Raw genomic sequence first — 21,092 nt, 5'->3', positions numbered from 1 at the left:
AGGCGAGAGTGCATAACATCCTCACCAGCGAGGGAACTGGTGCTGGTTGTTAAAAAAAAAAACATGACTTGTTTTTACTCTCTTACTTATTATCACACTTAAGCCTGGTATGAATTCTGCTCAGCTGAGACATCTCGTACTAATTTGGTGATGAAAACATCACAGTATTAAGTTTTCTTAGAACTTTTTACTGTGATCTGTTATTAGCATATTTGCCTATCTTACATGTGTCCCTGTTGATTCAGCTGTAGGAAGAGATGGGCGTAGGCACCGCTGTTTCTCAAACGCCCCTTTGAGCACTTTGTTTATGGGCATGACCGGTGTGTGGAGGTCTTTCTGGGAAGCTGGGGAGGGTGTGTCATAAGGAGACCCCAAGTTCAGGCTAGTCTCTCATGATGAAGCCTCACTTCCATTGCCAGTGAGTGGAATAATAGTCCCAGTTAGCTTCTGGGGGGAGGGAAGCCCTGCACGGGTGACCTATCTGTTTGCCAGGGACAGGTATTGTGGGGGCCGTGCCATGGGAGCTGAGCTTGGGCAGTGACCCCCCACTGCCCTTCACTCTGTGTTCATGGAGCAGGGGCAGGGCTGTCCGTCCACACACACTTCTCTGCGCCTCCTCTTGTCGTTCCCTCCTGTTCACAGCTTCTGTGGGCAGGACCTCTGGATATTTTCTTGGTCTTCTGCTACCTGTTCTCTGTATGGTGTCACTAATCATTCTGGCATGGATTTCCTTGGGAGGGGGGGACATTTAGGCTCCATTATCAACCCTGGCGATCAATGGAGTGACAGATGTCGCAGCCAGATCGCCCTCACATCCATAGGCTCCATTATCAACCAGTGAGGGACAGAACCCTATGTCCTGGTGTTCACTTACAGCCTGCAGGTAGTACCTCTCTGAGTCGGGTGCGCAGGACTCCATCTCAGTTATATTTTCACAAACGATGTGTTAAGCAACGTCACGTCTGGCATTTCTCCAGTCAGTGTTCTTGATCAAGTCCTGTAGTCTAGTTGAAGCTAGTATGAAGTTTTACATCCAAAAGCTATGCTCATGTGATGTATTTATACTAGTTACTTGTTCTCTTACACTTAAAGGGGTAACCTCCATGCACTGAATTGGACATGTACTTTTTCACATTTTGAAAGCTCTCTAAAGAGGTTGATACTAGAGTTCCAAAGTGTATCACAAATTGATTTCTGCTATATTTGATGTTTGCTGCTTTTTCATTAGTTGGAGAGAAAAGTAAAGTATTCATTGGTAGTTTGGTTAATGATATTAATATCTGATATCTAGAATCTTTACCAGTTATAATTAAGTAAATTAACCATTAAAAATCCAACATTAATTTAATTTTCTCTTTCCTATTTAAGTAATTATTTCCTGGAAGCATTAGAAAGCAATACCTAAGAAACGTTTTTGTGACACTTCAGGTTACCACAGGTGGTCATTCTGGGCGACAGACGGTCGTCATTAGAACAGTTGCAAACTTCTCCCAAAAGTTTTAATCCCCCTTTCCTCTGCATTTCCACAGGTGGGGAGGTGGTCAAAATAGCCCAGCTAGCTTCCCTGGCAGGGCCACAAAGCCGAGTCGCCCAGCCAGAAACCCCAGTGACGCTGCAGTTCCAGGGGAACAAGTTCACCTTGTCCCACAGCCAGCTCCGGCAGCTCACTGCTGGCCAGCCCTTGCAACTGCAAGGTAAGGGGCAGCCGCCCAGGGCCCTGCTATGGTCCTGGCTTCCCTGCTGCCGTTGGGGCTTGGGCATGTCTGGCAGGTCCCATCAGCTCAGGTGCTTCATCTGTGGACAGCCTTCATGAGCCTTCCATTGGGTGTTCAGAGGGCTGGCCAGGTAACACATAAAGCACCTGCTTGCCTATGGTTGAGGCATGCTACATAGCTGATGCTGGTTTTGATAAAATGTGCTCTTTGGAAATGTTCCTTATTACCATATTTTTTTACTTTCATAACACTCTTTTAAGTAAGTTCTACACCCTGCGTGGGGCTTGAACTTTTGACTCCCAAGGTCAGGAGTCACATGCTCCACTGACTGAGCCAGGTAGACACCCCAGATGTTCCCTATTTTTAAAATAAAAATAGAAATATTTGATATTTTTTAATTTCTACCATGAAATAAATTGTCTTAAAAACACCAAAGGACTAGCAGATTACACAGGAGTTCTTTCATACATGGATTTTACAGCATTGACTCCTAGACCAGAGCTTCCTAGGCCTTTGAGCATGATATGTGCTTTTAGCAACTACTTTGTGCAGAGGACAAGTAGTCCAAGGTGCATGCTAGGATTAGCCCTAAGTGACCGAGTGGCAGCGGCTCTGAGTTTGCGTTCCCCTTGGCTGTGGGCCTGGGCCACAGGTGGTGCCCGCAGCAGCCTCCCTGGGATGAGGTGTGTGCAGCACTTAGCCAGGGTTGGGACACTGCACAGGTGCTGGAAGGTCACACACAGGTTCACAAAGCAAGGCCCCAGGAAGTCTTCAACAAAGACAGCTTTTAATTTGGCGTGATTCCCTATTCCTTCAGTTTTCTGGCCAAAGGGGCAAAGCCATCTGTTTATATCTCCAGTAGACCCTAGTTTGTGCAGAGCCCAGCATGGGAACATTTCTCCAGAGTAAAAGATATCAGAAAGACTTTACACACAAGGCTGAATGGGGCAAGCTCCTTAAACGGTGTGAGGAGAGCTGCAACTTTCAGGCTAGAAACAGTTTTTAGATTATTTTTTTCATTGAGCTTTATGGGTCAGCCAGCACCAACATGTGATTCCAAAGCTGGGATTCTTTCCCTGGGAGTGACTTGGTGCTGTAGGCAGTCATGATAGACCAGTCCTGGGCACCCACCACAATGCCTGAAGTCCGGAATGGCAAAGAATAGATGAATGTTTTCTTGACTTTAAGCAAAAACAACTCTGTTCCTTATGCTTTTCATTTATTGGAAATGAAACGTGCATTTTTTTCCAAGTAACTGAACTCCAAGCTGCCACGTTGGAGTAAGTGTGATTTCAGATTTTCAGTTTATTGCTTCATTTGCTCATGTACGTTTGGAAGTGAGTGTAGCAGGTAGGAGGAGGTACATGCAGCCCATGAGTGACACCTCTTGGTGCTTGTGTGATTGCAGGCAGCGTTCTTCAGATCGTATCTGCCCCTGGGCAGTCCTACCTGCGACCACCAGGCCCTGTGGTGATGCAGACCATGTCTCAGGCAGGCGCCCTCAATGCCCTGGGAAGCAAACCCCCGGCCGGCAGCTCAGTGCCAGTGACTGCACCAGGTAGAGTGCTTTGAGCGGGAACACTTGACTTTTGAAGCTTTCTTTTGTGTGACTTTGCTTCTAAGGTAATGGGAAGATGTTTATGATTTGTGCCTATGGTACCTCAGAACCCAAAAGTCCTGCTGTGACAGTCTCCAGTTTCCACAGGCAGGCCACTGTCAGCTAGTTTGTTTTCTTTCTCTTTCCTCTCAGAGATACTGCTTAAATATGACTGGTCTTCACCCACTTAGATTTTTGTTTTCTTTTTGTTCTAACAAGAAGCTTAAAATCATGAGAAATTCGACTTGCATTTAGCGAGCATGCTAGAATTTCCCCTAGGACAGGTAATAGAGTGGGATTTGGGCCCTTCTCTGGCCTGCCTGTGGCCTGCTTCCCACCAGGGTCCTACCTCCCTGGACATGCCCAGCATCCTGTGGTCTGCTGAGAAGGCTGAGTGGGCAGTCGATTGGAGTTCATGGTTAGAAGCAGCAGGGAGCCCCCTGACCCAAAACCCTTTTCCTTGCTCAGCCTGGGCCCTGTGTTGTCTGTGGCAAGACTGGGCGGGCCCTGCTGTGGGGTCTGGAGAAGTCTGTGTCCCAGCCATGGCTGGTTCTGTTTTCCAGGCCTCCTTCCACCCCCACCCCCAAAGCCCACTACTGGCACCTGTCTCCCCAGGACATCTTACCCGAGGCCCCTTTCAGTCCTCAGTCAGGATGTAAGGTGTGGCCTAGCTGATGGGGGTGGGCCGCTGGGGTGCAGTGACTACTCTGTCCTCTGGAGGGCAAGGGCAGTGCTAAGTCCCTACTGGGGGCAGGGGAACGGATGAAGCCCCAGGGGCTCTGTGGCTGCTGTGCTGGGTGATGGTAGTGAGGGTGACCACAGGCCTCAGGTGTGTGTGCTTCCTCTGAGCACATGGGGCACTCCTCAGAGGAGAGAGAGACAGACCCATGGCATTCGGCCAAGACAACAGCCAGAGCATAGAGTGCTTCGAGGGCGGTCCTGAGTGATTACTTGAGTTGATATGTTCCGAGAGCGAGCTGCCAGAGGACAGGCTCTGCAGAGTCACTGTTAGCTTCACTTTCCAGCTCTTCCCTCTTGCTTTGTAGTTGGTGTGCCTGGGCGAGTGGCAGTCAATCCCCTGGCTGCAGGAGAACCTGGAATGGCCTCCAAACCAGCCTCTCCTGTTGGAGGGCCAACCCAGGTATGGCGCCGTCCATGTCCCCCACAACGGCACATGGGGGCATGTGCCCTGGACCACTCCTTCACCTTCAGAAGTTGTTTCTCAGAAGCTACTTGTTGTGCGGGACAGTTGTGATATTTAATGGTCTTGTCAATGTACGTGCCTTTGAAAGCACATCATCTCTCTGAATCCCAGAACTTGACTTTAAAAACTCTTTTCATAACAAACAAAACCGGGCTTTGTGATTTTTGGAATCCCTTTTCATGTTTTTTACTTTCTTGTATCCGTTTTCCGGGTGTTAGAAATCTCACCAGGTCTGGAGAAATACTTTTCAGTCAGAGACACATACCCATTTTGTCCACCTTCTTTCTGTGACTTGTCTGCTGGGACGTGAATGTCTCAGGATTGCTGTGTGTGATGGATGCCATGGGGTTTGGTGAGACCAGGCCTTGGGCCTGCTGTTCCTCAGTGACCATTTTCAACACTGTTTTCCATGAAGGAGGAGAAGACTAGACTCCTGAGAGAGCGACTGGACCAAATCTACTTTGTCAACGAACGGCGCTGCTCTCGAGCCCCTATGTACGGCAGAGATTTGTTGCGGATTTGTTCTGTGGTTGGCAGAGAACAGACACCTTGGCCTGGGGCTTCTGATAGCAGTCAGCAGAAGGGGACCGGGCCAGCGAGCAGTTACACGTCACCCTCAAATGGTCAGAAGGACCTGATTTTGACGCTGACCCAGCGGCAAGCCTGCCTGCAGGATATCATTGACAGGTAGGGTGCCCTTGTGTGTGCATGCACCTAGTGCTCCTTCCTGGCCTTCCCACAGGCCTCCGGCAGCACTTGTCTTATCACAAAGGTTTGTTCCTGTCCTGTTTCTCCTTGTTCCTTGGAAGTCTGTTTTTAATCATTTCCAGGGTCTTCAGCTTTGGCATCAGCTGGTCTCTCCAACCTCCGAGAAGGCTGTGTGTCCTTGGGTTGATTTCTTTTCTGTTGGGTACTGTCCCCGGGGCAGTGCTTGGGTGAACGTTGGCTGGCCTGGGTGCAGGGCCACAACAGCCATGTTAATTTCTGGCTACACGGAATAAACCACTGTGTAGCTTTAGAAGAGAAGACAAAAACCTAGTTGCCATTGGGCCCAGGGCCAGCCCAGCCCCCCACCTGCCAAGTGTGTGTCTTTGCTTCATCTTTGCCCTACCTAGTGCATGGACTATTGTTGCACTCCATTCCCTTTGAGTGCAGGTTAGGTCCAGCCTGAGAATAGGTCTCCTCTATCTACTCTGTACATCCAGCCAAGTACATCTCGTGGTCAGTCCTTGTTTAAAATTTTTTTTTAATTTTTATTTATTTATGATAGTCACAGAGAGAGAGAGAGGCAGAGACACAGGCAGAGGGAGAAGCAGGCTCCATGCACCGGGAGCCCGACGTGGGATTCGATCCCGGGTCTCCAGGATCACGCCCTGGGCCAAAGGCAGGCACTAAACTGCTGCGCCACCCAGGGATCCCCCAGTCCTTGTTTATAGTGGGGACCCAGCAGTGTTCCTGTGGCCTGGCTCATGTGCACTGTGTTAGCACACAGAGTCTTCTCGCTGCCCTAAATCCCCTATTGCTCTGTCTGTTGGCCTCTCCCCATGAAACCCTGACAGCCACCCACCTCTTTAATGTCTCTGTAGCTGTGCCTTTTTCAGAATATCCCATCCTTGGAACTGTATAGGATACAGGCTCCAGACGGGCTCCTTTCTCTTAGTGAGATGCTGCGAAGATTCCTGTGCTGCTTTTCATGACTTGACAGCTCCCAGTAATATTTCCCTGTCTGGATGGGCCAGTGTATCCATCACCTACTGAAGAACATCTTGGTTGCTTGCCAAGTTTTGGCTGTCACAGATGAAGCTGCTGTAAACATCCACCTGCAGATTGTGGTGTGAATGTAAATTTCAGTTCATTTGAATAAATCCCAAGAAGCATGATTGTCAAATCTCCTGGTGGGAGCATGTTTCGCTTTGTCAGAAAATGTCAAGCAGACTAGCCAAGTGGCTGCCCCATTCTGCATTCCCAGCAGCAGTGAGAGCAAGCGTCTGCTGCCTCTTGTCCTTGTCATGCCGCTGTGGTCTGGTTGTGAGTTCTGGCCATTCTGAGAGGTATGCAGTGGTGTCTCATGGCTATTAACATCTGCATTGCCCTGAGGACATAAGATGCTGAGCCTCTTTTGGTTTTTTGCCGCGTGTGTCTTTTCTGTGGAGATGTGTCTATTAAGGTCTTTGACCCATTTTTTAAATGGGTTGTTTGTTTTCTCGTTGCATTTTAAGAGTTCTTCGTATGTTTTGGATGACAGTCCTTTATCAGAGGTGTCTTGTCTGTGGCTTGTCTCTTCATGACATTGGTTTTCATGGGATGGTAGTGTTTAGGTTGAGTGAAGTCCAGCTGTCCGTCCTCTCATGAGCTGTGCATTTGGGATTAGACCTGGAAAATTATCGCCACCCCCGGGCACCCGGGCTTTTCCCAGTGTTTTTTAGGAGTTTCCTTGTCTGTATTTCACTTTAGATCTAAGGTTCATTTTGAATGGATGTTTGTGAGGGGACTAGATCTTCATCTAGATTAATTTTCTCCCATTTAAAGAATCCTGTATTGTGGAAAATGTTCAAACATATGCAAGCAGAATAATGCAGTGAATCCCAGTGTACCCAGAGCCCGTCTTCAGCACTTACTGGCTCTTAGCCAGTCTTGTTTCATCTGTTTACTACCTCAAAGCACAGACTGTTTTGCAATGAGTTCCAGACAAACATGGTTCCTATATAAGATTTCATCGTGCTCAGAAAGAAACACAGTCACTGTACTATTATCACATCTAAAAAGAACAGTTTTTAACATCATTAAGGGTCTATTCCGCATGCACATTTTTGATTGACTCATAAATATATTTTTTAAAGATTTTATTTATGCATGAGAGACACAGAGAGAAAAGCAGAGACATAGAGGGTGAAGCAGGCTCCTCACAGGGAGCCCGAAGCAGAACTCAATCACAGGACCAGGGATCACACTCTGAGCCAAAGGCAAACGTTCTCAACCACTGAGCCACCCAGGCGTCCGTGTGTCATAAATATTTTTATGGTTCCAATCAAATCACAGTAATGTAGATATGTAGCAGTTGACGGATACGTCTGTCACATATATCCTAATCTGTAGGTTGTGCTTCTAGGTCGCCTTTTTTCCCCTTGCAGTTTATTTGTTGAGGAAACCTGGTGGTTTGCCCTGTAGAATTTCTCACAATTGGGATTTGCTGATTGATTCTTCAAGATATAATCTGACACATTACTTTGTTCACTGTATTGTCTATAAATTGCTGGATTCAAAGGCTTGATCAAATTTATGTTGGCTGTTATTTTGGGTTTTTTTTGCAAGAATGGGGTTTATTTTGCCCTGCCTTGTCTTGATCACTGTGGCTGTGCAGCAGGACAGTGTTGGGCAGTGTTCTTCCTCCAGCTGTGTTCTCGTTCAGTGCTCTGTGAGCATTTCTGGTCTGTGGCTTTTCCACATCAGCCTTAGGTTTGGTATGTTGCTAATCTACAGAATAACTGGCTAAGATTGGGATTCGGATTGCGCCAAATCTTTAGTTAGATTGGGAACAGACACATTGACCATGTGGACTCTTGGGATCAGTGAATGTGGAGTTGTTCTCCATTTATTCAGTGCTTTAATTTTGTACACCAGAGTTTACATGCAGTTGGTAGCAAGTCAGGGAAACCCAGCTTGAGCTGACCTCTGGAGTGAGGTTCTTCTGGTGTGGGTGGCGTCCAGAGGTCTGGAGGTGGTGTCACATGGCTATAATGGCCCATCTGAGTGGTCATTGTGTTCCTCTCAGCTGGGCCTCTTCCTGCTAAGTCTGGCTTCCCTCCTGGTGGCATGGTTGGCTATACCAGTTCTGGGGTTCACACATTCTCCCCCCAGACCATCATGGTGACAAAGCACCTGCACCCTCAGATTCCCATCAGAACATATGCACTTCATAGGGAATGGGCATCTGTGCCCTTTCCTGCACTCTGGACGGGGCGGGGAGGGTGCCCCGTGCTGGTTGTTTCCATCCGGGTGGCCCTCAGTAGCCAGCATTGGTGAGACCCACTCCCATAGTTGCTGTGACCGATGGTGTGGGCCAGCAGCCACATCGCCCATGTGGTAATTGTAATTAGGCATCCTGGCTCCTCTGGCAACTCTGCCTTTGGAAGGTTCTGCCTACTTCCTTCTTAAGCCTTTGCTTCCTGGGATAGAGGTGCTGCTGGTGGAGATGCCGTGGGCAGTGCGTGTGACATAGGTGCTTTCTTCTCAGGGTGGTATGTGTGATCCCTCCGGTGGTGGCTGCACCCCCTTCCTTGTGGGTGGCGAGGCCGCCATCCCTCTATAGCCACAGGATGAGGATCTTGAGGCACTGCCTGAAAGAGCACATAGCTCCCTACGCACAGCAGTTGCAGCGGATGACGGCCCTACGCTCCCTACGATTTCCTGAGCTCAGATTGGTCCAGTTTGACTCAGGTACGACAGGGACCCCCATCTGCACTGGCCTTGAGATTGCCTCTCCTTGCTCAGGTTACAAGACACTTGATGTTGTTCATTCCATAGGAAAGCTCGAAGCTTTAGCCATCTTACTTCAGAAGTTGAAATCCGAAGGACGTCGAGTGCTGATCTTGTCACAGATGGTTCTCATGCTGGATATTTTAGAAATGTTCTTGAACTTCCATTATCTCACATACATCAGGATCGATGAAAATGCCAACAGTGAGCAACGGCAGGTAAGGAAGAGGTTTCCTTTGTTACAGTTGATGTTCAGTGTTGTTCATGTGAGTCACCTCTTTCTGCCCTGGTTTCTCAGAACTGTGTAAGTGCAGGGCTGTGGCGGTCCTTCCAGACAAGGGGAGGAGCTACTCCACGTCCCCGGGCTCTAACAGGTCTTCGGTTTGTGTGTCCTGTTACTGGGGCGTGCGCAGCTGGCTGCTGTCTCCACATTGAGCTTGGTGGCCTGCGGCCATGAGGAACAGGTCGGTGTGCTTCAGATGCAGCCAGGGCGGGTGGGGGGATAGGGGGGAGAGTGAGCACAGTCCACGTGAGGCGCCTTGCAAGAAACATAAGTTCACACAGCATGCCCCTTTGTCATTTGTCAGATTGGCTAATGGTGTATTGCTTTGGTCAGCACAGCAAGACAGGTGTTCTCACACATTGCTAGCAGGTGTGAAGCTGCACAGCTTTCTAGGAGATGGGTTGATAAGTGTGGGTCATGGATGTGCACAGGCTTGAGTGACTGTGCATGGAGGGCTCAGCATGTCTGCAGCACCTCTGCTCCTCCCTGGAACAGCACATGCGTCCAGCAGCAGAATATGTCCATAGGTTATGCGTGTACCATGCTGCTTGGTGGCACTGTCCCAAGTGTCTGTGGGCTGAACTACGAGGTGGTCATCAGAGCATTTGGGACAGGATTAGGAACACAGCAGAACGCTCCCATGCCGGAAGCAGGCTGCCAGAGTGTAGACCGTGTCAGCCTCTTGGTGTGATCCCACACACGTGTGACTTTTCACCCGAGTACATACGCACGGAGAAGGGCCTGGAAAGAGATGCAGCACAGGGCTAACAAAATTTTCTGGGTAGTGATGTAATAGGTTGCGTGTGGACTCTCTGGGAAGAAAAGGGGCAGTGTCACAGTCTGGTTTGGTGCTGAAATTATTGCAGAGGGCAGTGTTCACAGGAGGCTGAGAGCCTCTCTCCAGCCTGTTTCCCTGCTCCCTCAGCCTTACTCCCGGGCCTTTTGCTGTGAAGTGCCCCGGCATTGCCTGAGGGTACAGGACCGAGCACACGTCCCTCCCCAGGAAGACTCTGTGTTCTCGTGGGGCCTACGAGTTGAGCTGACAGTCCATGTCAGGTGGAGTCTGACATTTTCCTTTTGTCTCTGTGGCCTGCAATGTGCAGAGCGTGTGGGGATGTCTGTGATCAGTAAGCGAGTGATGGTACGGATGCGTGCATAAAAGCCAGGACAGCTGGACGTTTGTTCGTAACTGGGAGCTGTCCCAGGGTTTACCAGAGGAGCTAACCCGAGGGATTTCCTTCATCTCAGGAACTGATGAGGAGTTTCAACAGAGACAGGAGGATTTTCTGCGCCATTCTGTCAACCCATAGCCGTGCCACAGGCGTGAGCCTGGTGGAGGCTGATGCCGTGGTGTTCTATGACAATGACCTGAACCCCGTGATGGATGCCAAGGCCCAGGAGTGGTGCGAACGGATTGGGAGGCGCAAGGATGTCCACATATACAGGTGAGAGTGGTGGGTGTGACAGTGAGTCCACGGAGGCACCACATGAACTCAAATATACGCTGCAATTTGTTCCAGAAGTTCCTGCTGTGTCGTTTGTTTTTTCTGAGGCAGACTTCTGTTCTTGCTTCTGGCCCAACATTTGCTTGGTTTATAATTAGTTTGCTTGAAATTGTGATCAAGTTATGTTGCTTAGACATAACTTGCTGTGCATCTGACGCATATCTCTTGTGCCTCTTTTAGAGGACCTGCCCCTTCAAAAGGGCAGTTTATGTTTCAGAGTGTCTCAGTTACTATCAGATAGAAGTTGTCTGTTAGTAAGATGATGACTGAAAGAACTCAAATCTGTGTGCACTGCCTTCAGATACAAACTAGCTGGCCCTGTACGTAGCTGAGAAAGTGGAGGAGGCTCTCCTGTGTATTTCTGAGCTTCCAGAAGTATTGACTATAGTAGTGTAATAACCGTGGGTTTCTGGTGTGTGCTAGCACTTGATGGTCCCTGTTTGGTACCCGACCACCTGTGTGCTGGTGTGTGTGCAGTGCTGGCAGCTGGGAGAGCCTGTGTATGTGACCATTCACTCCTTCCACTGAGGCGGAGTCCTCCAAAGGCCGACTTTAAGTAGCTGTATTACTGCCTTTCTGAGGTTCACGGAGCAGGTAATACGTTTATAGAGAAGTATCCCTCAGAGATAGCAATTGGTAATATTTTGCTGTATATCTTTCCAGGCGTCTTTCTAATTTTTTAGACGGCTCATGCTGAAAGTCTTATTTGTTAATCCCTTTTTCTTTCAATGGTATGTGGAGAGTGTGTCTTGTTACCAGTAGCTGTAAGTCTAGTGTGCCATGTAAGTTGTATGAGCAACGTTTTCCTCAGTGATCCTTTCAGCAGTTGTGAGCCAGAAATGGGAAAACTATTTTATTCTCAGCAACTATGATCCACAAACACTCAGGAACAGTCTTGGCAGTAAAGGTACAGGATGTGTAGGAAACGAGGATAAAATTGTGCAAAACATAGTGAGACCTGAGTAGGAGGCTGTGCTGTGTTCTCGGGACGGGAAGACCTGGTACGTAGAAATGTGCTTTCCCCCAAAGCGATGTTAATATGTAGAATGGTTTTAACGAAAGCCATAATTGTGGGTATTTGTGTAGGTGTACCTGTGTACACTTGTGATTGGAAAAAGTGGTTTTTACTCTTTTTTTTTTTTTTAAGATTTTATTTATTTGAGAGAGTGAGCGTACACACAAGCATGAGTGGAGGAAGAGAGAGAAGCAGGCTCTCTGCTGAACAGGGACCCGATGTGGGGCTCTGACGTGAGGCTTGCTCCCAGGACCCTGGGATCATGACCTGAGCTGAAGGCAGATGCTCAACTGATAGCCATCCAGGCGCTCCTGGATAAAGTGGTTTTTAAAAGTGTATTTGGAGTGAAGGGTAGCTGATAATGGCCGACAGAAATACTGACAAGAGTTGCAGCAGAGAGGCTCGGGGGAAGGCATGTGAGGATCTGCCATCAGAGGGAGAGCAGTGACCAGTTGGGTGGGCTTCCAGCTTCATTGGAGTGCAGGTAATTTAGCGTGTGGTGCCAGCACAGCAGACCATGAGGAAGAGCTAAGGTCAGAGTGCTGTGCCCTCGTTATGGCCAGAATGCCGGCCCTAGGTTAAGCATGCAGGTATAGAAACAAATCAGCGGTCTTGGTGTAGTTTTGAAGAGATGATACCTGTGGCTTGAAGGCATCACTTTAGCCAGGCAGAAAGCTTGGAGGGAAGGCAAGGCAGACATATCTGACTGCAATAAAATGAAAATTTAAGTTTTGGTTTGCAAAAAGAAACCAAAAGCAAAGCTGATGCACAAATAATAGATTGGGAAGATTATTTGCAGTTCTCACAACGAACAGAGGGTCAGATAGCTCTTACAAGTTGAGGAGAAAGATAGATGAGCCCTTCTTTGAGAAAGGTGGAAGGAAGCTGAGAATCTGAATAGGCCATCCCACCTGCTCACACTTGTGGTACACCCAGGCTTGGTAGGTAAAGGGTAGGAGGCTGCATGTGTAGTGGCCTTGCTTAGATACTGGGACACGGGACAGCGGCAGCCACAGCTGCTGGTGGTGCCAGTGGTGTTGGCCAAGGGAGCTCCTACCCCTAACTGGGGATGTGAGTGTGGCATTATTTTGACATCAATTTAGTGGAGTCTGCTGAACTGAAAACTATGCCTGTCCTTTGTCCCCAGCACTACCCTCTGTGGGGCCCAGCCCATGGTATCCCTGGTTCCTGTAGCTTGTTTACAAGGCACAAAGCAGGAACCAGAGAGTTCCCATGCTTGGGGTGAGGTATTGCCATACCTTGGGCATCGAGCAGCCACTGAAACCATTTGGGGGAGTAGGAGTCTCTGCAGCACACCACTCAGTAAGAAAGCAAAATGCAGGTGCAGCCCCGGTGGTGCAGCGGTTTAGCGCTGCCTGCAGCCCGGGGTGTGATCCTGGAGACCCAGGATCGAGTCCCACATCGGGCTTCCTTCATGGAGCCTCCTTCTCCCTCTGCCTCTCTCTTCGCTCTCTCTGAATGAATAAATAAATAAATCTTAAAAAAAAAAAAAAAAAAAAGAAAGCAAAATGCAGATAAGTGTGTGGTGAAGCAGATGCTGTCCACCATTATGTTTAAGCGTGACCATTTGAAAATGAGGGGTATGTTGTGTGTGCGTTGCAGGCTGTCAGCACTGGGGACAGCAGCTGCTCCACATAGGGAGTCCTCCTGGAGGACCCAGTAGGACATTTATAGGTGGGGACCAGTGGAGGGAAAGATGGCAGAATCGATCATGGCCACAGAGGCATGGGACAGGGTGCAGTAAGGGAAGGTGGCGGTGGCTAGAGCTAGAGTGGGAGAGGTGGCCCTGACCGCCATGGAGGGGAGTGCCCCATGTATACATAGCCTCGTGGCTCCTGCCCAAGGGTCCAGGGTGCTGTGCCACCAGGCCCTTGCCCCCTGACTGCTCATGGCATCGTGCCCCCCAGGTGACCTAGCTGTCATTGTACATGACATGTCTGTTTTGTAGGCTTGTGAGTGGTAACTCCATTGAAGAGAAGCTGTTGAAAAATGGAACCAAAGACTTGATCCGGGAAGTAGCTGCTCAGGGCAATGACTACTCCATGGCGTTCCTGACACAGGTACTTGTCAATGGTGTGCAGTCCTCAAGGTTGCTGTGTGGTGATGGGGATGGGGGTGGGTAAAGGGGCCACGCAGTTTAATGCACGCAGATGAGGAGTGGCTTGGTGGTTTCCCTGGTGTTGCAGTTTGATGGTCAGGTCAGCACTGACCTGTTTCTGGCTAGACACTGATGTGCATTTTGTGTGCAGCGGACCATCCAGGAGCTGTTTGAGGTGTGCTCTCCAACAGATGACGCCGGCTTTCCAGTGAAGGCAGAGGAATTTGTGGTCCTTTCTCAAGAGCCTTCTGCCACAGAAATCATTGCACCCAAAATTGCAAGACCTTTCATTGAGGTGAGGACAGATTGCTGGCCCTGGAGGTCATAGAGGATTTGCCACACCTGCTATAGGTCCTGAGCTCCCTGCTTGCTGTGCAGGCCCCTATTGCTCCACCCTGGCACACCCCTCCTGCCTGCTTTCATTCTGTTACGGGCATTCTCGTCTGGACAAGCAGGTAAAGGAGCAGTGGAAAGTCCGGGGGCCCCAGGCACCTGCTGCCCAGTTCAGCAGTCATCCCTGTCTTCATTGGTTCTTCCTGAGCCCCACTGCCTCCCCTGAGCCATAGCTGGCAACTAGCGGTTTGGAGTGCCTCGTCTGTCCTATGACCTACTTTGCCCACCCTGCCCTACCCTGCCCGTCCCCATGGTTCACCGTCTCAGCTCCTGTCAGAGAGGAGCCCTGTGGGCAGCCCCGATGGTGCAGCGGTTTAGCGCCGCCTGCAGCCCAGGGCGTGATCCTGGAGACCCTGGATCAAGTCCCACGTCAGGCTCCCTGCATGGAGCCTGCTTCTCCCTCTGCCTGTGTCTCTGCCTCTCTCTCTCTGTGTCTCTCATGAATAAATAAATAAAATCTTTAAAAAAAAAAAAAAAAGAGAGGAGCCCTGTGTGTGAGTGTAAAATGCACGCCCAATTCTGAGAACAGTACAAAGGAGAACATAAATGATCTTGTTAATATTTTATGTTGGTTACTTGTTGAAATAATGATTGGATATATTGGGTTAAATAAAATACTGCCTTTTATACTTTATAACACGTGAGAGATGTTGGAGTACTCACATGGCTTGTGTGCTGCTCCTTTTGGGTAGTGCTGCTGTGTAGACACACTGTAGACCCACTCTTGGGGAGTGGCCTAGCTGCAGCTCCCCCCAGGACTTCCCCCTTCACTTTGGCCCACCTCACAGGGTTGCCCCCTCCTTCCCCTCCTTCCTGGGTGTCGGTTTCTGGGCTCTTGGCTGTGGAGGGACCCTCATGTTCTGGGCCTCTTCCCATGCCCTTGCCCATGGTAGAAGGCTTCCCTGGCTCCCCTGCAGTGCTGCTCACCCCCTTCCCTGTCCTCACACTCTTGTTGAAGAGGACTTGCCTGTAGCCTTGGCTGTTTTAAAAGTTCTCATTTGGTGGAACAGTAATAAATGTGTATGATAAAACTTTCAAGAATTTATAATGAAGAGCAAGTGTCCCACACCAGACCCTCCTTCTCTGCTAGGGACCACCCGTTAATGTGGGTCCTCATGCCTCCTTCCAGAAGTTTCCTGTGTATGATGTCCCCGGTCCCCCCCCCCCCCCCCCCACACACACACAGAGATACCTTATGGTTCTTTCTGCATCTGGAGGGACAGATACATCAGCCCCATTCTTTTAAAGACGTATGCATAATGGGCAGCCTGGGTGGCTCAGCGGTTTAGCGCTGCCTTCAGTCCAGGGCATGATCCTGGAGACCCAGGATCGAGTTCCACGTCAGGCTCCCTGCATGGAGCCTGCTTCTCCCTCTACCTGTGTCTCTGCGTCTCTCTCTCTTTCTCTCTGTGTGTCTCTCTCATGAATAAATAAATAAATAATCTTTAAAAAAAAGACATATGCGTGAGGTTAAAAAAAAAAAAGCACCTAAAAGAAAGTGGATTCTCTCTCAGAAACAAATGATTTCACCATTGCAAGTCTTGCATGTGTCCTAGGAGAGAAATGAGAGGTGGGAGGGCATTTGCATGAGAAATGCATTGTTCTGTGTGCAGTTGTCTCAGGGATGTGTGTACCACACAGAGCAGCACATAGGTGCTGTGAAGTGTAGGCATGTTGTTGGCAGGAAAGACCTAGCGTCGAATGGAAGATGTATCTCCCCCACCCCCCACCATTAAGCTTCCATCCCAGTAAGAGGAGGTCTAAAAACCAGCAAGGGAGTAGAACACGGACTCTCCTGCAGAGCGTGGGCGATGTCCAGTGGGGAGGTGCTATGGGCAGAGGGACAGTACAGGTGGCAGAGGATTAGGAGGGAGTGAGGGGTGAGGGTAGTGGGGCCTGGCCACATTTTAAAAAATAGCCCTCTTGGGCAGCCCCGGTGGCGCAGCGGTTTAACACCGCCTGCAGCTCAGGGCGTGATCCTGGAGACCCGGGATCGAGTCCTGCGTCGGGCTCTCTGCATGGGGCCTGCTTCTCCCTCTGCCTGTGTCTCTGCCTCTCATTTTCTCTCTGTGTCTCTATGAATAAATAAATAAAAAGTCTAAAAAAAAAAGATAGCCCTCTGGCTCTGTGCTGAGTCTAAATTGTGGGGGCTGGAGCAGAGACCAGCAGTAGGGGTGCAGTTGCGTGGCAGCAGCATGGCCAGGTGAGAGCAGGAGAGACTGGAGAGGTCTTTTGAAGGTGAAGTGAATGTGGGAGCCTGAGGGCAGTGCTGGCCAGCAGTGCCCTGAGGATCGGGTCTCAGGATTACTTCCAGATGCCCAAGTAACCCGGGAGTCTCCAGCAGGAGCGATGCTCTTCAGAAGACCCGTGCAGGAAGATGGCTTTTTTTTTAAAGTTTTTTGAAGCATGAGAGCCTCCTGAGAAGTACACGTCCTAGAGAATCAGCATGAGAGGGCACTATAGGAAACCCCTTCCCCCCCGACCGAAACCGCCTGCCTTCCTTACCACTCCTGCCCCTGAGGGCTGCTCCTGTGCCTCCTGACCACATGGCTGCCTGTGAGGATCTGGCTTCTGGTTCAGGGTCATGGTGCTTCTCATGGCAGTACAACACTATACTCTGTGTGGTGTTGTAATTTCTTTATTGGGCCACAGTCTGTGTTTTGAGCCATGTGTCTCTGAATATTTTGTGTGTCTCTTGGCAGATGCATGTGTGTATCTGCTAACCCCCCCCCCCTTTTTTTCTCTCTCTCTGCTAACTTTTAGGCAGCACACCTTGGGGTGGGACCCCTGCATCATCGTTGAGCGTGTGTGTGATGGGCAGGGCTGTCAGGCAGTTTTGTGAACTGTTCGAACCAGCATGGTGGTAGATGTGGGCCATGTCTCTGGTTTAATTTGCCCATTGCTCCACCCATGAATTTGTGCACCTCCACGTGTTCCCTGGCAGAGTAGGTACTTTCTTGTGAAGTGTTTGCTCATGTCTTTCCCCCCTTTTTTGGTTACCTGGGCTGTTTATTTTTCTCAGTTGTTGGCATTCCTTCTGTGTTCTGGGTGCATGGTGTAGAAAACCTCCCTGCATTTTGCAGTCTGCCAGTGAGCAGGAACTCTGGGTCCTGAATCCCCCCAGCAGCCCATCTTTATCACAGTTGCTGCTAATGTTCTGCTCAAAAGACATTCTCCTGACTCTGGGTGGTCAGGACATCCTCCTTCGTTTTCTTCTGGGTGCTTCAGTGTTTAACTTTGTCCTGAGACATGCGGTCAGTGTGGAAGAATTTATAGTGTATAGTGTGAGGTCAGGTTACATCTTAAGCTGCAGGTTTTGCCAAATCGCCAAGAAAGAGAGGTTGCACAGCTCCTAACTGATACCTGGTAACCAGAAACCATTAGTTCGCCTGATGTGTGAAGGTGCACCCCTGCAGTACACGTGCCTATCAGGCAGGAGCTCCTGGCTGTTGGGAAGGCGCCTCCTTCCTTTCTCTGGTGTTTCCTGATCTGTTGTCCACAGGTTTGGTTCTGGCTCCTAGGGCTCTGGGTCGTTTGTCTTCTGTGAATGCTGTGGACTGTGGCCCCTGTCTCATGCACTATGAAGAGTTGTTCTCCTCTGTCAGAGCCGTGGCCGTGGGGCATGTTGGGTGTAAGGTTGAATGGGATGTCCTGTCCCTTTCTATTCTTGGGGTCAGGTGACACGTGACTTTTGCCTGGAGTTTGGTGTCCAGTGAGGCTGGGAGCCACTCCCACGCCTTCTCTGTCACCCTTAGGGCTTTGTTCTTCATATCCAAGTGGGTCTCAGATGCGCGAGAGCATGTCCACGGGGAGGCTCTATGTGCAGTGAATGGAGGCGTCTCCCTGGCTTTATGTGGGGTGACTCCTTTTCAAAACCCCATAATTTAAAACTATGAAAGTAACATAAATCTGTTATTTCTTTAGGCCCTCAAGAGCATTGAGTATCTGGAAGAAGATGCCCAGAAACCTGAGGAGGAAGCTGTGCCAGGGTCACCCGGCACCAACAGCCCGAGGTGGAGTGAAGAGCCATCTCAGCTGGAGGAGTTAGCTGACTTCATGGAACAGGTTTGAGAGCTTTCTCTTCTGCGCTTCAGCTTAATTTTTTTCCAGATACCTCGGTATTTTAAATTTGACTCTTCCATGAAATTTTCCTTGGTCTCTTTGAGTAAAAATAATCATTCTTTTGATTCAAGTGTTGGGGGGTTATATGGGGACTTAACCTTTGTTAATTTGCTGTTAACCCTGTTCAAAACAATGATTTTTGGAACAGCTTACACCTATTGAGAAATATGCTCTGAATTACCTGGAATTATTCCACACGCCAACTGGCCCAGAGAAAGAGGGCAGCAGCGAGGTAAGGGTAGACTTCTGGTTTGCGTAGCACGTGAGGGCCTCAGCCTTCAGATTCACATTTGGCCTGAAGTAAATGTGACTTGTGTGGAATTAAAGGAATAAAAAGCAACCCACCAGTGTAGAAACAAATTAAAAATGAAGTCTAGAGAAACCCTAGGGAACGATTCTCATTCAATTGGGCACAGCTTGGTGCTTGATGGAGGGATATGTGTTGGAGGAGGGAAGGGGTCCAGAGCCCGTAGCTTGGACAGGGTGGAGCTGGGGTGTGGGGTGCTGGGCCTGCTGTAGCCATATCTCAGAGCCCCTCTCTGTGGTCTTCCCACCAGGATGCCGTGTTGACCGCTGTGAGGGAGTGGGAGGCCCAGAACGTGAGGGCCCTGCAAGAGCGGGAGGCACGGGCGCTGCAGGAGCAAGAGCAGGAGCAGCTTCTCACCTATACGAGGGAGGATGCCTACAATGTGGTATGCGGGGCTCAGGATCCAATGCGTTTCTGAGAGATGAAGCCCATCTCCATGTCTGGCAGCCCGTTGTCTGATGCTTGACCCTTGGTTGGACGTTTCTGGTTACACATAGGCTTTTCCCCAAATGTGGTTGTTAAAACGTGTCATAGGTGCTTTGAAGACCTACTAAGCATGCAGGTAAATAGTTGGTGGCTTGTAGTGTTCGTCTGAGATTGTGACACTGAAACGTGGCCCCTTCCCTGCAGGAATACGTCTGTGAAGGCGCCGATGGGCAAGTAGAAGTCATGCCAGTGAGTGCCCGTCTCCCTGTGTGTTGGGGTGGCTGCATTCCCCCATTCATACAACTCATGGCTCTCCTTTGTCCCCACAGCTCTGGACGCCGCCCACACCCCCCCAGGATGACAACGACATCTATGTGGACCCGGTCCTGTGTCTCACGTATGAGAGCACTCCCATCCCAGAGTCCAAGCTGCCTCCCGTGTACGTGAGGAAGGAACGCAGGCGGCACCGCACGGACCCCTCAGGTGCACACCCCATCGCCAGGCTTCCATGTCTGCTTGCTTTGCACTTGCGGGCTGTTAAGGAACCTTTACACTTACAGTCCTGCTTGGTGTACAAGCAAGAGAGTGGGTTTATCTCTACAGAGGCTCCTTAGCGACAGGCGTCTTCCGTCGTCCTTCTTGTTCCCGTTTCCTCTGTGAAGGCACTGTCTTCTCGTTAGCTACATCACTGAGAAAGGCTCTCTGTCCAGTTGCAGGCAGGAAGAAGAAGCAGCGCCACGGGGAGCCAGTTGTCCCTCCTCGCTCACTGTTTGACCGTGCGACACCTGGCATGTTGAAAATGCGACGGGAAGGGAAAGAGCAGAAGAAGAACATTCTGTTGAAGCAACAAACACAGTTTGCCAAGCCTTTGCCAACTTTTGCCAAGCCAACAGCTGAGTCGGGCCCAGATAATCCCGAGTGGCTCATCAGCGAGGACTGGGCACTGCTGCAGGTGAGCACAGCCCGCAGTCCACGTCCCGTCCTCTCCTGTCCATGTCCTTTGGCTGTAGTCCTTGGGAGCGCGCGTGCACCTGCTGATGCAGTTCTCTGACCTATGGTGCCTGAAACCTGGTCCTGCAGGCTGTGAAGCAGCTCCTGGAACTGCCCCTGAATCTCACGATTGTGTCCCCGGCCCACACGCCCAACTGGGACCTTGTCAGTGACGTCGTCAACTCCTGCAGCCGCATCTACCGCTCTTCCAAGCAGTGCCGGAGCCGCTACGAGAACGTGCTCATTCCGAGGGAAGAGGGGAAGGTGAGGGCAGACCCCCTTCCACTCGCACATCAGCGGAACTCCAGCCCCTAGGCTGAGTGAAAGCTGGCGAGGCAGGAGGCCCGTGTGGCACCTGGCATGCCTGGAAAATTCTGTGTGCCATGTGGAGGCTCCATGCCACCCAAGGGCTCGGTCCTACCTTCATTTCTTTCCTCTTTCTTTTCTCTTTTGAGAAGGCATGAGGTGAATGAAAGAGCCTTTGTTTGGCTCCATTGGCTTATTTGAAGATAAGTTTGTTTATGCCTCCTATGCCTTTGCTGCTGGTCTCCCGCCAGGAGCCCCAGCCATGGGACTGGTCTGGACCCTGGTCCCGGCTGACTGTGTGCCTTGTACATGCTCTGCAGACAGAGGCTGGGTACTCCGTGTCTTTCCCAGGAAGCCCATGGTGGCAGTGGCTGCCCCCACCCCCACCCCCCAAGAGAGCCAGCACTGCTGGCGAGTGCATCTGCCCTGCACTTTCCACCTTTCCACCTGCATACCTCTTGTTGTTTTGAGCCAAGAGGGTCTCTTTCTGTTTCTCCGTCTGCTGGCTTTGCCACTTCCCCTTCTTGTCAATCGCCCATCCACCTGCACTCTGGAGAGTGTCCAAAGTCTGAGCACAGAAGGGGCGCCCATGTGGCATGCTGCCAGCCTTGACAAGGGTCCCGTGCCTGCGAGT

The 21,092-nt window shown here is 50.2% G+C and overlaps 1 protein-coding gene and 1 non-coding gene across 17 annotated transcripts in view; both read left to right on the top strand.

Annotated features, from left to right (window-relative positions):
- The window catches only part of EP400 (E1A binding protein p400), a 102,970-nt gene that overhangs the window by 54,443 nt on the left and 27,435 nt on the right, over positions 1-21,092 (top strand). For 15 of the 16 annotated variants that reach the window (XM_038574685.1, XM_038574684.1, XM_038574694.1 and 12 more), the window contains 16 exons: positions 1,530-1,694; positions 3,124-3,273; positions 4,359-4,453; positions 4,932-5,203; positions 8,751-8,953; positions 9,041-9,210; positions 10,524-10,720; positions 13,765-13,876; positions 14,066-14,209; positions 18,232-18,372; positions 18,578-18,661; positions 18,987-19,121; positions 19,367-19,411; positions 19,492-19,645; positions 19,873-20,114; positions 20,243-20,416. In XM_038574685.1, coding sequence (XP_038430613.1) covers positions 1,530-1,694; positions 3,124-3,273; positions 4,359-4,453; positions 4,932-5,203; positions 8,751-8,953; positions 9,041-9,210; positions 10,524-10,720; positions 13,765-13,876; positions 14,066-14,209; positions 18,232-18,372; positions 18,578-18,661; positions 18,987-19,121; positions 19,367-19,411; positions 19,492-19,645; positions 19,873-20,114; positions 20,243-20,416 — 2,483 coding nt within the window. The remainder of the gene's footprint in view (positions 1-1,529; positions 1,695-3,123; positions 3,274-4,358; positions 4,454-4,931; positions 5,204-8,750; positions 8,954-9,040; positions 9,211-10,523; positions 10,721-13,764; positions 13,877-14,065; positions 14,210-18,231; positions 18,373-18,577; positions 18,662-18,986; positions 19,122-19,366; positions 19,412-19,491; positions 19,646-19,872; positions 20,115-20,242; positions 20,417-21,092) is intronic. The other variant, XM_038574689.1, reaches the window with a different exon arrangement.
- On the top strand, positions 10,192-10,322 carry LOC119866288. The gene has a single exon (XR_005379609.1). It is a non-coding gene; the product is annotated as a small nucleolar RNA SNORA49 (small nucleolar RNA).

The sequence above is a fragment of the Canis lupus genome, chromosome 26 (genome assembly GCF_011100685.1).
Source record: "Canis lupus familiaris isolate Mischka breed German Shepherd chromosome 26, alternate assembly UU_Cfam_GSD_1.0, whole genome shotgun sequence".
Lineage (NCBI taxonomy): Eukaryota > Metazoa > Chordata > Mammalia > Carnivora > Canidae > Canis > Canis lupus.
This window is presented reverse-complemented; position numbering and strand designations above follow the sequence as displayed.